Source organism: Monodon monoceros, unplaced genomic scaffold (assembly GCF_005190385.1).
Source record: "Monodon monoceros isolate NGI ecotype Baffin Bay Population unplaced genomic scaffold, NGI_Narwhal_1 Super_Scaffold_6, whole genome shotgun sequence".
Taxonomy (NCBI): domain Eukaryota; kingdom Metazoa; phylum Chordata; class Mammalia; order Artiodactyla; family Monodontidae; genus Monodon; species Monodon monoceros.
In genome coordinates, this window is record NW_021703783.1 from 85407667 (window position 1) to 85424673 (window position 17007).

The 17007-nt window shown below is 38.8% G+C and overlaps 1 protein-coding gene across 1 annotated transcript; it reads left to right on the forward strand.

Annotated features, from left to right (window-relative positions):
- Window positions 1-1336: 1336 nt before the first annotated feature.
- On the forward strand, window positions 1337-15218 carry TMEM263 (transmembrane protein 263). The gene is made up of 3 exons (XM_029204914.1): window positions 1337-1505; window positions 10984-11053; window positions 14073-15218. The coding sequence occupies exons 2-3, from the start codon at window positions 10990-10992 to the stop codon at window positions 14357-14359; spliced, it is 351 nt and encodes a 116-aa protein (XP_029060747.1). The 5' UTR covers window positions 1337-1505; window positions 10984-10989; the 3' UTR covers window positions 14360-15218.
- The last annotated feature ends 1789 nt before the right edge of the window (window positions 15219-17007 follow it).

Here is a 17007-nt window from a genome sequence, read left to right on the forward strand (position 1 = left end):
CTATTTAAGACCTGGCTCAAAGGCAGCTTTCCTTGGTTAACATGTCCTTTTCTGGGTCTTGTCAATACATATCCTTCAGTTGCCCCTCCCTGATTATTCTGCATTCGAAGAAACACTTTGTAAGGTTATTTACACACATGAGGGTATGTTTTGTCTTGCTAACCGAATTGTGAAGGAAGATCTCACACCTACACAGGAATTGTTTACAGACCCCTTTCACACCCACCATCTCCTTTGATTCTCTCGAAAAACCTATGATGGACTTCCTGTCATCTTCGTTTTATAGGTGTGCAAAGAGAGGCAGAGAAAAGTTAACAGATGCCTCACCTCACAAGGGGTTTAGGTCCAGACACTATCCTCTTACCGCTACACTCTTCTCAACACCTTCCAGAACGGCGAGCAGAGCCTCGGCCTAGGCGGGGAGACCTCAAGAGGCGCCGCGCCAGGCGGCAGATGGCGAGGGAGGCGCGCGAAGCCAGGTTTTCTAATTTCCAACTCACTTCTCTTTTCACTATAAACACCCACTCTCTTCAGCAAACTGCTAGCGCCTGGCGAACCCTCGGCACTGCGGTAAGCGGTGGGTGACGACGACGAACCGGAGTTCTTACTCTCAAGAAGCTCAATTCTAGGGCAGAGGAGATTTCAAATAATAATAATGGTAACAACAACAATAATAAATGAGTAATGTCTCTCAACAACAACAATAATAAGTGAGCACTGTCTCTCTTGTCACCCCTGTCACCTGGACAGTATACAGAGGCTCGTAGAGAGCCCCAAAGAGAAGGGCGGAGAGCAGGCCTAGCTCGTCACTCTCCTTAGGGGAAGAAGGTAAGGGAATGTCGAGGCCCCGGACGAAGAGCCGGAGAAACTGGCGACCGTCTCATCTTCCCTAGGGCGAAGGTTCGGAATTCGGAGGGACCGTTACTCGCGGCGTAACGGGGATTTCTGGAAGCCTCAGTCGTTACTGCTCGGTCCGCAGGGCCGCCGCCTACGGATTCTCGAGGCCCCGTGCCCCTCGCCCGATCTGATTGGACGGCGGGGAAAAGGGGCGGGAGGCCCAGGAGGAGGTGCGCACAGGCCGGCCCTGGGTTCTCGCGGTGCCACCAGGCAGGCGAAGGGGCGGGAGTTGGCCGGCGGGGCGGGAGGGATCCTGGCGCGTGCGCACGTCGGGAGGCGACAGGCTGGGGGTGGCTGGGAGGGCTGGGCAGTTCGAGAAACGGGTGGGCGTGTGCCGGATAGGAGCGGGAGGGGCTCGGGGTGCGCGTGCGCGTCGGAGCGCGAGTCGCGGGAGGGGGCGGGAGCGGAGGAGGGGGCGGGTCGCGTCCGGCGCCACGTACGCAGCCAGGAGGCACCGTCGCCAACCTTGTCTTCTGGCTCCACTGCCAGAGGAGGCGTCTACGGAGCCCGCAGTTACCCCAGGCTGTGCCCGCCGCTCAGGCCGCCTCAGCCCTCCTAGGTGCTGCCCGCTCCTCCGCCCGGCCCCGGCGCCGGCCCCCGACCCGGCGGTGAGTAAGTCGGGCCGGGAGGGTAGGGGGCGCCGTCCCGGCTTCTTCCTGCCCTCCTCTCTGTTGCCTTTTTCCGTTAGCTCTGTTAGCTCTTCTGCACCTTACCGTCTCCCTGCCCTGGCCTGGGTGCCCGGAGCGGGGCCTTTTTTTTTTTTGGGGGGGGGGGGGGGGGCTGCTTAGCGGGGAAGGGGGGGGGGCTGGACGATGTTGGGGGCGGGTGGAGGTTCGCTGGCCGGGTTACCCCCTTTTACGTGTCTCTGACTCACCCGCCGTGGTTTGAGATTGGGGACCCTCCTTGGACGCTTCCGCCTGACTTCTTAGCTCCTGGGGTATCAGAGCGGGGAAATGGAGGTGGGAGGGCGCCAGCAGCCTGCGAGAGGAGAGGGATGCGGCAGAGGGGCTGCGTGCTGGGCTTCCCCGCCCCATTAACTCCTAACTTGTTGATAAACCACTCTCTTGGGTTCAAGCACACGATCCTTCAACAGTGGACCGTCTCAGTGTTCTTCCCAGGTAGCCCTACCCCCACACCTAACCTGAACTTGGAAGTGTAGCAGTGGAGAGAGGCGCTTACTGCGCCAGGGGGTGACTGGGGGACTGCTGGAGCACCCACCAGTGCCATCACTGCCTCCCGAGTCTAAATAAAAACCGTGCCTGCTATGCACACGCAGCCTCAAGACTGGTCCCCAGGCTCCCACTTAGGATTAGGTCCCCTCTCCTAAACAGATCGCCTCTTGTACGTTAGAAGACATAGGAATTCTGGAACCCTGTGGGAGTGGGGTTTGCTGGGTGTACAGCGTGGAGCGGAGGGAGGAGGTGCTGAGCTCAGTCCTAGCCAGGGCTCCTACAGGGTCATTTTCTGCCTCTCCTGCCACGTCACTCCCTCTGCTTAAAAAAAAAAAAAAAAAAGAAAACTTGCTAGTGCCCAAAGGGATCAGTGGGGGGCAGGGGGGGCTCCGGAAGGGGCCACCGGCAAAGGTTTAGAAACACCTAGAGAAGGAGGAGAGTTTATTTGATTTATTCTGCCCTTGTGAACTAATTCCAAATGGAAACACTTTATTTACTATCTGTGATTATTTGTTCTATACTGTTGTTTAACCTTTAAAACTTCCACTGGTTTGGGTGCTCTAAAGGGCTCCCCAGGAATATTGATATCACATCAACAGGTATATGTCTGCGTGTTATGTGTCCATGTCTGTTTTTTTAAAGAAAGAAGTAACTTTTAATAAACTCATGCATCCTATTTTGATTTTTTTCACTTTCATTTCTTTAGTCTTTGTTATAACATATGTACTAGAAAGCAAGCTCAGTAAAAATATGCCCTTATTTAGAGGAACATCGTTAGAAAAGTATAAGTAGTTCTTGTGTGTGGTTCGCTTTTTTTTTTTCTTTTAAACTCCAGGAGAATCTTTACCTTTCTTTGTTTTAGTCATTGAGTAGTTGTTGTTTTGCTACTTCCTGAAGGTATCTTACTGGTTTATATATAAACACCCTCAGAGTAGGGCCTTGACATTCTCGTTCAGGCTGAAACTTCAGTGTCTAACACAGTGTCTGACACATAGTAGGGACACAAATATCTGTTGAACTAATGAGGTATAATGTAGTGAAAATGACTGGGGTACTGGTTATTTGGTTTGATAGGTTATTGTAATTCTCCTTAAGTTTCATTTAAGGGCAACACTTAAAAATTGCCATTTTGATACTGTCAGTTGTTACTTGTCACTAGGTGTAAGTTTTACTGACAGATTACTTTTTCTTTCCTGCCACATTCAGTGCATTTCTTGTAGTTCACTTGCTGTTGATTTAATGGGCAGGGGCCATTTTTAAAAGCAGCCTGTTCAGGATAGTTGGTTAACTAGAGAAGCCTAAAAACAGTAAGCTGGTGTTTTAATATGCGCAGTTTGTTGGTGTATGTGAGTTAAAGCTCTGTATAAATGTATTTTTTGAAGCTCCTTATAGTTATTTGGCAAAGAAGCTAAAGCATAGGAGTGAGGATGTGGCGAAGTTCCTATATATAAAATATGTAGAAAAATTTAGCTAATTCATTTATAGTCTTTTTCTTATAGGGAAATTGGCAGTTACTGTTTAATAAGAAATTTTTGAAGTGGCTTTGAAGGTAAACTGTTGTGCATTGTATTTTGTAGTTAGGCTTCATATACAATGTATTAGTGCTTCTTAACTTCCCTTGGTACACAGAGGGGTGTTGCCATAGGCACACTTGAGTACTGTTTTCAGATTTTGTTTTTATTATTAATGAAAACTTTATATATAAAATGTTACAGATATCCACAAACAACATTGATTCACCTGTTTTCCTTTAAAAAAAGGGTGGGTCCATTGTTTACTTATTTCTATTATTAGAAGAAATTACCCTCTAGGGAATAGTGTTGTTATAAATCCTTGCTCAATATATTTACCAGCTGGACAAGAATTATTTCTCCCTGGCCTAAAATGCTTAAAGGAACTGCTGATGAATTGCAGTCTATAGCAAAGAACTCTTTCACATTTCATAATTTCTTTACAAAAAAACATGACCAGTTTTTGTTGGTACTGTAATGGTTTGTTCACATGTCAGGACCAAATGGTAAAACTGATTTATGTCCATAGAGTAAGTTAAATTATTTGTCCTGATCTCAAGGCTGTTTTCTGTTTTTATTGCCTTCCTTAAGAAACTATGTTTTTTAATAGAAATTTCTGTGCATTATGAGTTCCTCCTATAGAGCAGACTTTTTTTTGTTTTTGAATGCAACTAAATTGATAAACGCTGGTAAAGTATATAACCACTGGATTGTAAACTCTGGCTTAGTGTAGTCCTCTGTGTGTTTAATCACACTGAAACCTTTAGTGCCTATCAGGGTGCCTGGCACATAGCAGGGACCCAAGTATATGTTGAGTTTAGGGCAGATGGTTTGCATAGAATTTAATAATGTTGTTTAAGGGTAACATTTTTAAATGGTCTTTTTGATACTTTTACTGTCAGTTGTTATTTGTATTTACGTGTGTGCTTTAAAATTTTACTAAGCAGATTATTTACCTCTTCCAGTTTTAGATTAGGGCCATATTTGTCTTCACAATTCCTAATTTAAGAGAAAAAAATGTAATGATGATAATGAACAGCGTGGTAATATAAAAAGCATTTCTCCTAGTGATAAAGTGATAATATCCTAAAGAGGTAATATCACTAAAAATTTGGCACATATATGTATGTAGAGGTTGGGAAAGGTTTGTGTGAGTAAAAAGCATAGATGGCATTACAGATAGTTAAGGATTTTAGCAAAAATACCTTTATAAGGTAACTTGGTGTCTTATGATCAAATTAGGGATTCAGAAAAATATATTCCATATACTTAGAGCTTTTGCATAATTCTTATTACCCTAAGAGTTCTGTAGGAATTTGAATACTACATACTTGCTGTTAATATGAGTGATATACAAGAAACTTAAACATTAAAATATATGTATACAAAACAAAAATCAATCTCTGTGGCCTCTTAGGGCTTTCAAAGCCAATTTCTCCTGGTCTAGGTAGCCAGGCTTCTGGCCTACACAACTCCAGATTTTCTACTTTATTGATAATCCTGTTTGCAACTCTTGGTAACACTAGTAAACGTAACTGTGAATGTAATTTAAGAGCGGCATAAACTCAGGGGAGGTGGGAGCGTGGTTGGGCAGGGAAGAGAGAGCTGATGAATCTGAGAGTATACCCTAAAGAGGCTCCAGGCAAGAACGAAATTTCTTGAAAGTCTAGTTGTCTTAAAAAATTCCCAAGCACTTTTCATTTAACTTTTTAATTAGTGTGTATTTAAAAGCAAAACTATTTTAAATTACTGTGTAGTAAAATTCATGTCTCTCTTGTGGTTCTTGAAGCCCCAGGAATAGCACTGCCTATTCTTAAAGAAGTACATTTGAAGAGCATGAATCTAGCTTGAAGTTACCTTTTTTTTTTTTTAAGCCAAAAATTTGGACCATCTATTGGTATGCATCTTATGATGCTTCAAGTTAATGTGGATACAGATGATATTTTTATCCCATTTATTACACAAATACTATGTGTCAGCTTACAACCAAAACATGTACTTAAGAAAAAAATGGTAAGAGTATAAATAAGATTTTCAAACTGTAAATCAGGGAAAAGAGCTGTAAGAGTGGAGGTCTTTGTGTGCTGTCAGGAGCTGGCTGGGGGAGGGTGGGGGAACATAACCGTGAATAAAACTGGGTGATCTTTTCTTCAAGTCAACATTTTGTGATTCAGGAACATTGTTTTTTAGGTGATCAACTTGATTTGAGGATAACAATAACTACCTACAGTAACTAGGTAGATGAACTGTATCATCTTTAAAAATATCCTTTATGAGTATCACTGATTTCTAAGACTTAAAAATATGTATTGTTCTTTAATTACAAGATCAATACATGTTTATGGTAGAATATTAAAATGTAGATGTTAAGTATATATATTTCTCTCTATGTAGAAATACTATATATCTATTCCCCCGATATGTATAATTTCTACCCCCTAGTGGCAATCTTTGTTAACACTTCAGTATATTTACTTTCAGTCTTTTTATGCGCACTTAAAAAAATATAGTATCTCATGATACATGCCTTTTATATCCTCTAAATACAACATTAACATTTATCCATAGTATTTGATCTTCATAAATTATTTTAATGTTTGCATTGTATGTATCTTTAGGAAGCTTATAAATTCATCTCTTGCCTTCCATGAGGCTGTCTCATTTGACTGTTTATCTTCAGGTGTATTATGTTTGTTTTTGCTGGCTTCTCTTTTGCTCACCTCTTAAACATGAACAGTCCATATAAGCTTATCGGTCTGCTCTCTTACTGCTCTTTTCCTTGATCATATCACTCACCCCCTGCAGCTTCAGGTATCACTTCAGACCATTCTCAGGACCTCAACTCTTACTCTGACTTCATGCTGACTTTCAGGCCCTTTTAAATACAATTGCCTGCTAAAAGTCTCCTGTAGATGGCCTGAAGGCATCTCAAAGAGCTGTTCAAGAACAAGTCCTTTCACTGAACGATAGTCACCAATACTGTGTACACTTATTTGTTAAGTGTTCTTGGCGCAATAAACATTTAAAAAAATGTCCATCTTCTCCTCTCCAGTCCTGTCTTCATCATCATTTCTATTTAGTTTCTCATGCTAGAAATTTTACACCCTATATTCTCCTTTTATCGCACATTAATACCCAAGTTCTACTTCATACAAAAAAGTCAAGTATTTGAGTATCCTCACACATCAGGCATTAATTAAGGCTCTGGGAATGGAGCAGTGACAAAACCAAGCTTTGTTCCAATAGAGCTTACATTCTAATTGTGAGTGACACAAAGTAAACATATATATCAAGTGACAATAAAAGCAATGAAGAAAATAGAGCAGTGTGTTAGGTGAAAATGATAGGGAAAGGAGGGTGCTAATCTATTATAAGGTGGTCAGGGAAGACCTCTGAGAAGGGGACATTTGCACAAAGACCTGAAGGAAGTAAGGAATCAAGTCAGGTACATATACTGGGGAAGAGCCTTTCAGGAAAAGATGAGCAAGGAAGCCTATGTTGTCAAGCTGGATTGAGCAAGAGGCAGAGTGGTAGGAGATGCTATCGGGGTATTAGATGTTGGGCCCTCAAAGGCAAAGGGAAGGACTCTGGATTTTATTCTGGGCAAAATAGGAAGCAGTTGGAGGGTTTTAAGCAGAGTATGACATGGCTAGACTGAAGGAAGAGCACAGGTGGAAGCTTGGAGGCCAGTTAAAAGATTTTGTAGTTGTCCGCAGCTCTACTCTTTTAAAATGATGGTCTTTTTCTTTTTTAAATTACAAGATAGATATATGTGGAAAAATTATTTTTTTAAAAAAAGGGATTCTGTATTAGGAAAAGGTTAAGACTTTTGGTAGAGATTTGTGGGATATATACAGAAAAGCAGTTTTAAAATGTATGCAGTTACTAGCACACCTGTTTTAAAACTCCAGCTAAAATATGTAAGATGTATGTGTGTATATAGTATCCCTATATTTCTGTACAGAATACTGTGATATCTATTGATTAGTTGATCAGCCAGATGATCTCTTGGTATACAGATACTGGGATCGCAGTGCTGAGTAAGGTAGACAAAGTGTCTCTCCTTTTGGAATTAACAGTCCATTGGGGAAGAAAGTGACTCCAAAATAGTTATTCTTCAGGAAGGGACACACACACTTCTGGCCATTCTGCCAGGAGCTTCTGCATGTTTTGTTTTGAATTGTTAAATAGTATTCTCATCTTAGAGTTAGGGCTAGAATATCTTTAATTTCTATTTCTTGAACAGCAAGGATCTGATGAAGTTATTTGTCCTCAGCCATATAGTTGATAGTCAAGTTGGGATTCAGCTGCAGGCTCTCTGATTCCAGAACTTTAAACACTACGCTGTATAATTTCTCATGATCTTACCATGATGATAAATTAAAGAAATATAAATATGAATGGAAATAAATTTAATTAATTTAATTTCTGGCTTAAGGGAGTTTTAAAATTAAGGCAAATCAATCAGGAACTCTTTCTCGCAGTAATGCATCAGCTGATACTCTCAGGTTTTGGGTTTTTTTTTGTCAGAGATTACATATCTTTACTGTTACTTTTAAAATCTTAACTGTATATGGGATGATAATGCTAAATTGACAAACCAGACCAGCATAAGATTAGGTGCTCTTGATCAGTGGTCTGAGTCAGGGTTTTCACTAGAGCAACTAAAAGATATTTATTTAAGCACAGGACGTATGCTGCTGGATGCTGTGGGGTGCAGTGAGGTCCCATGTTACACAGGGTTTAGGTTTTAAAGATGTTTCAAGTTGAATTACATGAAGTTAAATTACCTTTGAAAAATCCCACTTCTCACACTGCTACCTCTGCCACCCTCATTTGCCACCAGTGTTTTTTGCCTGAATTATTGAAATATAGAAGGAAATATGCATGACTTTTTATCTGATCATCTGGTGCTGAAAGCAGTAGGAGTCATAAAGGAAAGGGGAACTTCCCTGACCCTTCTTTGACCACTTAAATTTAGTTCTGATAAACGTTGCAATACGTGTGAGCCTTGAAAACATTAAGTCTCCCAATTGGTCCTTCTGTCTCTGTTCTTGCTTTCTGATTGCTTGTTCTCCCCACACAGCCAGAATGATCTTTAAAAAGTGTAAATCAGAACACATTACCCCTCTGGTCAGTGCCTTTCACTGGCTCCCCATCTCAGAGTTAAAAAGCTAATTGCCACGATGGCCTGTATGGGCCTATGTCATCCAGACCTCACTCTTTGACCTCTTCTTCTACTGCCTTTTGCTGCAGCCCCTGCCACATTTTTCTGGCTGTTCCTTCTTGTCTGTAGTAAGCTCCTACCTCAGGACCTTTGCATTTACTGTTTTTTCTGTCTTGAGGGCTCTTGACCCAAGAGCCCTCAAGGCAGAAAGGATATCTTATATCCTTAACCTCCTTTGGGATGTCACTACAATGAGGCCTTCACAGACTCTCCCATTTAAAATATCACATCCTCTTCCCCTTCATGCCTTTTTCTCCATAGCATTTAACACCATCTGATAAACAGTATATTCTTTGAATATGTATTTATTGTCTTCCCCACTAGCCAATATGGAATGTTCATGATGGCAGAGATTTTTTTGGTCTGTATTGATCACAGCTATATCCTATGCACCTAAAACATGACCCTTAGTAGGTACTCAATAAATTTTTAATCAGCGTATTAAAGTACATTGGTAGTTTTCACAATATTCTTTTTTCCCCCAGCTTTATTGAGACATAATTGACATACAGCATTGTGTAAGTTTAAGGTGTATAATGTAATGGTTTGATACACATATATATTGCAGAATGTTTACCAGATTAAGGTTAGTTAACACATCCTTCAACTCATATAATTACTTTTGTTGTTATGGTGAGAACATTTTAAGATCTACTTGTAGCAACTTTCAAGTATACAATACAGTAGTTTTAACTACAGTCGTCATGCTGTGCATTAGGTCCTCAGAACTTATTCCTCTTGTAACAGGAAGCTTGTACCCTTTGACCAACGTCTTATTTCCCCTACCCCACACCCCCCGCCCCGTGCAACCACCTTTCTATGAGCTTGGCCTTTTTAGATTCCATATATATAAGTGACATAATATAGTATTTGTCTTTCTATGTCTGACTTATTTCACTTAGCATAATGTCCTCAAGGTTCATCCATGTTGTTTTGCAGATGGCAGGATTTTACAATATCCTTTAAAATCTGTTGTATTTTATATGTACAGATACAATAATTTAGGCTTCATGGTTTTATGACTAAGAAATACTTAGTTGACTACTGGGATCACAACCCTCGTTTTCTGGCCAAGCAAGAAAGCTTTTAGACCAATCTTGACTTGTTTTAGTCTTTACTTAAGTCAATGGAATATAAAATCAAATGTTTTAAGAAAGGAGATTGGGAAAAGAAAGTTTATGTGTTCTTTATCCCAACATAGCTTATTTTATTTCTTAGTTTCCATTATTACTTGTACTTAGACGTAGTCTATAGTATATATATATATATATATTTTTTTTATAGTGGATTTTGAATTCTTTTGCTATTTCTGTTCATACGAGTTCTAAAAGTAACAATTAAAAAGTAATCATGGGCTTCCCTGGTGGCGCAGTGGTTGAGAGTCCGCCTGCCAATGCAGGGGACACGGGTTCGTGCCCCGGTCTGGGAAGATCCCACATGCCGTGGAGTGGCTGCGCCTGTGAGCCATGGCCGCTGAGCCTGCGCGTCTGGAGCCTGTTGCTCCGCAACGGGAGAGGCCACAACAGTGAGAGGCCCACGTACCGGGGGGAAAAAAAAAAAAAGTAATCAAAATCCTTCTCTTAGTGATTCATATTGGTGCTGTCATCTTTATAGGAGAAGAATGTCATGTTTTTGAGGAAATTTTCAGGTAGAACATGTTTTTTAGTTCGTAGTATAGGTTTTTCTTTGAGTCTGTTGTGAAATAAATTCCGTTGGAGGAGGCACTTAAAATTTTTGTCTGCTAATCCCCACCTTCCAACTTTCTTTCAGTTGGTAATTTTCAATTTCAGTTGAAGCAGCAGTAACAACATAGGAAAGCTTGTACCATGCCTGCCAGTCTTTGCTTGATTTGAGATAAGATTTATGTTGTGCACTAGTATAATTGAAAGTATTTCTCAAACACCACAAAGTAGAAGACAGACAAGGTGAAGTAGTCTTGTTATGGTTGTTTTAAAAATGTTGTTTATCAGGGGTTTGCTGGTGGTCTAGTAATTAGGATCCTGCACTTTCACTGCTGTGGCCCGGGGTTCAATCCCCGGTTGTGCGGCTCAGCCAAAATAAAAAAAAATAAGTAAAATGTTGTTTATCTGAATAAAGTTGATTAAGTTTTGATCAAGCATATAAAAAGAGGTAGTCTCAGATGTTGAAATTAAAATGAAATGTGTGTGTTTTTTAGGAGATCATGAATCAGACAGATAAAAATCAACAAGAAATCCCATCATACCTTAGTGATGAACCACCAGAAGGTAAGTATGCATCTGTGATACTAAGAATGAAAAAAATCCTAGTGAATTAAACTTCTGATTGTTTTCATTAACTTTAAAGTAACATAACCTGTTTTCCTTGTCAGTAAATGTGTTCCAAAAATACTTTAACATTTTTAGCTTTTAATAAGAAAGCATAGATATTGGTAAATGGGGACATAATGTAACTTTTATATAAGGTCTATCAATATTTTTCTGCTACTCTTTTAAGACCATTTCACGACTATCCTTTCACTTGTAAAGAGTTGGGTGAGGTGCAGAGGAAGGATGGACTAGGTTATGTCATGCATACGAAAACTCACTTCAAGAGGCACTTGAGATTTGTTGTTAAACTCCTGCTATTCATTACATTATAATGGGTAACTCTTCCTTTTTTAATACATGGTTTTAGTGTCTGCTTAATTTATTTTTTGGTGTGAAAATTGTGACATCAGGAATCATTTTATTCTTACCTTCAAAAATCTTTGGAAACACTAAATGCACACATGCATGTCCTCACTATGTACAGAAACAGAGTAGCTGTTTTCTTTATTTTCTCCCTTTATTTTTAAGGACTAGTAGTCTAGAGTTTTGAAAAGAAAAGTTAGGGCTCAGTGAGAAAGTTAGGAAGGACTTATGAGAAAGAAGTCAGGAAAGAGATAAAGGCTGTCCAGGAGCATGATTGTTAAGAGAACAGCCTCAGGGATGTCTTTATATTGGCAACCTGTTAAAAGTAGTCTGCAAAGTGGATAATTTATATGGTGGTAATTAAGAGTACACTGTAATTTTTAAAAAAGAGTACACTGTAATTAAGAGATCAACAGCATTAGTATGTATCTGATTTCACTAAGAAAAATTGCCTTCATTAAATGCATGTACACCAAATTTGGCATAGCAGGATAATATTCAGCATGAGGTAGTTATCTGCTTTATCCTCAAATCAAGATTTTCCCCTTTTCCTAGTGTTACTAACCTTGATTACAAAAGAATGACCACTTATGTAATCCTTTCCATCATAATTTTATAATTAATATATTCAAATGCTTATCTATGTCTTAAGCCTTTTATTTCAGCTATTTAAAAATTTTTATATTAACTATGTTTATTACTCAGTTTCAATTAAACAGTTGGTTTTATAAATTTAGCCATTGCTATATCTTCATCAGTGAGCTATTTTGACTAATCAATGAGACTTTCTTCCTGTGAAAGGATGTAAAATCTCCAAACAGTGAAAAGAAAATCTTACTCAAGGTAAATTTGTGTCTGTGTATTTAAAGAAACTCAATTTTCAGATTTTTTTTCTCTTTCAAATATTGTTGGTTTTCCAATGTTACCTTCTCTGATAACCACATTCTGCTAGGTTATAGTAGCTTTGGGTGTCTTAGTTGAACTTACGTACCCAAGAATTTACCTTTCTTGTGTGAGATTATACCTTTTTAGTGGTTATAGCCTGAACTGTATAGTTACCAAGTATTTTTTCATGAAGTTTAAAAAAATAAAAACACTATTGCTTATGTGTTGTTGCCGCCTGAGTCATTAGATTATGAAGGAGAAAAGGTCTGTGTGTGTTTGAGGCTGGCAGAAGCAAATTTTTATGAAATCTTCCTGCTAGTCATTTTATGTTGGAGTTTGGGGTTACATGCCAGTTTGAGTGCCTCTATTAAACAAACAAAGAAACCAAAGAGAAAAGACTCGTGACAATAAATCTGAATATCTCATACTGATGTTACCTTTTCTGGGAGTATATGAAGAGTTTTTACAAACTAGATACTTAAATCACATACTCTCTTTTATAAAAATTACTGAGGCAGTGGAAGTATTAACCATAGCTCTGGTTTCTCCATGTTACAAAAAAGATTATATGTAGGTAACAGGATTTTAAGTGATGAATAATTTTCCTATTTTTACATATAATATTAGCTCTTTAAATACATTATTAAGGAGCACATAGAATAGAAACCCAAATATATTTAAGTTAGTGGTTCTCAAATTATTTTGTCTCAGGATGCTTTCTACTTTAAAAAAAATTGAGGATTCCAAAGAGCTTATATCTTTGTTGATATTTGCCATATTAACAATAAAAACAGAAATTAAATATTTTATTATGAAAAGAACTCAGTAGGCCCATTACATATTAACATAATTAACATATTTTTTGAAAAATATGAAACTATTTTCCAAAACAAAAAAAAAATTGTGAGCAGGGTGATTTGTTTGTTTGTGGCCATACCGTGTGGCTTGTGGGATCTTAGTTTCCCGATCAGGGATCAAATCCAGGCCCTTGGCAGTGAAAGTGCAGAGTCCTAACCACTGGACCACCAGAGAATTTCTGACATGGTTTTAAAATTTTTGCAAATCTCTTTAATATTTGGATTAATAGAAGAGAGCTAGATTCTCACAGTTTAGTCTTCTGTGTTTAGTCTGTTGTGTTACTGCCCATCATTTAGCTTCTGGAAAATTCTGTTTTAGACAGGTGACAGAATGAAAGTGAAAGACAAATGACATGTTAATATTATTATGAAAGCAGTTTTTACCCCGAAATGGTCCTGGGGATACTCGGGATACTCAAGGGTTCCAGACCATACCTGAGAACCAGTGCTTTAAATGAAGAAGGTTGTTTCAGTAATGACTGATTGAATTCTATCAAGGAAATAAGGGCTAAATATATATATCTTTTTATTTTTTCATGCTCCTTTTAGGATATAAAATAAAGATGTTTTTATTAAAAGTAAAACTATAAATCAAGGAGACATTTAAAATAGTCTTCCATTTTATGAAAGTTGTCTAGTCTCTAAAGGATTTCTTCTCATAGATACTAAGACTTAGCATTGGACCAAGATGTTTTAAAAACATGTACAACTATACCCTTGAGGGAAGAGCTCTTGATGTCTTGATCAGATATGTATTTATGTGGTTGACCTTTTCAGTACAATCTGCTGGTTGTTAGGAAGGTTACTCAGTGATTTGTACTGTTCTTATAAAGACTTATATTTGACTGTCTTTTGATATTTTCTCTTACTAGGTTCAATGAAAGATCACCCACAGCAGCAACCAGGCATGCTGTCCCGTGTGACTGGGGGTATCTTCAGTGTTACAAAGGGAGCCGTTGGTGCCACCATTGGTGGTGTGGCTTGGATTGGTGGAAAGAGTCTGGAGGTGACCAAAACAGCTGTTACAACTGTGCCTTCCATGGGAATAGGGCTGGTGAAAGGGGGCATGTCTGCTGTGGCTGGAGGTGTTACAGCTGTTGGCTCTGCTGTTGTAAACAAAGTGCCCTTAACAGGAAAGAAGAAAGACAAATCTGACTAAAATATGGAGATACACTTGCTCTCCACAGCATTATGATGCCAGTGGCATTGAATTGCTCAATTACAGACTACAACCAAGTCACCTGTTTTGTACGTTTATCTTCTAACTGCTGTGTTGAAAGTATTGATGACTGACTGGCTTTTGTCTAAAAGGAAGAGACCAATACTAGCACAGTGTATGAAGGTTTCTCATACTTAAATTCCAGCTTTTTATCTGGTAAAATGTTACACTTATTCAGTTGTAACTAAAGATAAGGTATATTTGAATATTTACTACATAAGTCTTTCAGTTTAACTAAAAATGTGAAAGTTGAATTTAGTGGATGATCTTTACAGTTCCATATGTATAATGTGCCAGGTAACTCATCTGCCCCTTAAGAAGGGAACCTTGACCTACATAAACGTACCTTTGATGTGCCTAATAGTTTAAGATGTCTTAGCTTTTTTAATAACCATAGTTGATTAGACGAAGAGGCATTCTTTTCTTATTTAAGATGGTAAAAGTAGCAGAAACTAGAGAAGTTTAAAAGAAAAGATTCATGGTTTTATGAGTATTAACCATCTTTTGTTAGATAGGCATTATATTAATTTAATCATTGATGCCTTACAAAAGAAAACATCTTTTCTAATACCCTGAATATGTGCAGTTCTTAGGATTATTATTATATATGGATTCTTTCAGAAGTTGTTTGTGAAATTAGTTTTCCCTCAAGAGTCTCAGGATTAGTGACATAAAGGCATTTCTTGCTCTCAGCAGATTAGGATAGTGTTTGATAACTGTCAGTAGTTATAACCCGATTGTACACTTCAACCTGGGTTCATGCTCCATCATTAATAAACCTCACAGTGCCTAAGGAACATTTCTTTGCTGGTCAGAAGCTGTGTTAATAAAAGAGTTTCATATTAAGGAGGAAAACATAAATCATTTTAAGTTCTTAAGAATTACCTAAAGCATCCAAGATATAAAAAATTCTTCACACCTATTTTGTCTCCAGGATGGCTTAAATTACTAGCAGTACCCCTTTCAAAAAACACAGTGAAAGCAGCCACAGATGTGTGGGGGCTGACTCTTAAATTGAACGGAATGGGCTCCATAGATTAGTTTTGAATGTAAAATACATGTAACTGCTGTTTGACAGGCTTTTAAAATGTCATCTTACACTCCTTTAAAGCAGCTGTAAACTTTGTACCACTTTCCAAGTCAACTTCAGGCAGGAAATTGAATTTTTTGGTTACGGATGATAAGTGTGTTGTGTCTCATGAACGTCTCATCATGTCTCATTCATTCTAAAAGAATATGACTTAGCTGGAATTCATCTTTTTTTTTTTTTTTTTTTTTTGCGGTACGCGGGCCTCTCACTGCCGCGGCCTCTCCTGTTGCAGAGCACAGGCTCCGGACGCGCAGGCTCGGGACGCGCAGGCTCAGCGGCCATGGCTCACGAGCCAAGCCGCTCCGCGGCATGTGGGATCTTCCCGGACCAGGGCACGAACCCGTGTCCCCTGCATCGGCAGGCGGACTCCCAACCACTGCGCCACCAGGGAAGCCCGAATTCATCCTTTTTTTGTTTCATGTTCAGTTTCATAAAAATTTTAAAAGTGGCATTTCTCTTAACCAAGGGTTTAATCCCAGCCTGAAAAATCTTAATTTTCCTTCACTTAAGTTTGGAAATTTGCCACCATTCTGCAGACTTTTTTTTTTTTTTTTTTTAACAAGCAAGGGGAAGAAAGGAGGTGATGCTCTGGAGTAAGTCAAAACAGCATTCCTGAGAACTTAGATCACTCCAACACCCAAAGCTTAAGGGTTTGTTTGCAACCCACTAAGAGTTTTACATTAATAATGTGGATCAACAAATGGGTAAGAACAAAACTTAGCTTTTAAAAGCTTTCATAAATACCAGCAGAGATTGAAGTAAATCCACAAAGGTTCTTGAACCTTTCTACCATATACAACACTGGAAAGTCATTAGGGAGTTAATCAAAAATTAAATTGTTGTTTATTTCATCCAGTATGATTAAAGGTATATTTGTTGGTATATCTGGTCAAATGTCATAATTAGCAAGGGGATTTAAAAAAAAAAACCAAAATTAATGGATGAACGCTAAATAATGATCTAAGTAATGGTATTGGAGAATTTGTTTCCTGCTATTTGAAAGAAATTATTGCTTCATTGCTAGCTTATATTTCTAAATTATCTTCTTATCTTCATCGGCTCTGCTGTGCTTTGTACCTGAATTTCTAAATATAGACTTCAGTTTACTGTATGCTTGAATATTTATTTTCAACTTTGCTTGTCTTTAAAATTGCTTGAGGAAAAATGGTTGTAATTAATTTCTGCTACAGAAAAGCCACCTGGTACATTTTATCTCATCAAGTTTGTTTTAAATTTTAAATTATAACTTTGTTCAGGAGAGGCTTTGCAATGATAGCAGAGAACTTGTACAAATGAAGTTAGTTGTAGACGTTCTTGTTGAAATGAACTTGACATTTGATGATACGTAAAGCTGTACACTTGAGTCTTTTTCTGTTTATTTCGTAGACTAGCAATCTGACCTGTTAAACAGTACTAGTTCACTTCAAGAAGCTAATAAGGTTGTTGTTGTATACACCTGGAGGCATCTGTTATTCAGCTTATCTTTTGAGTGGGTATT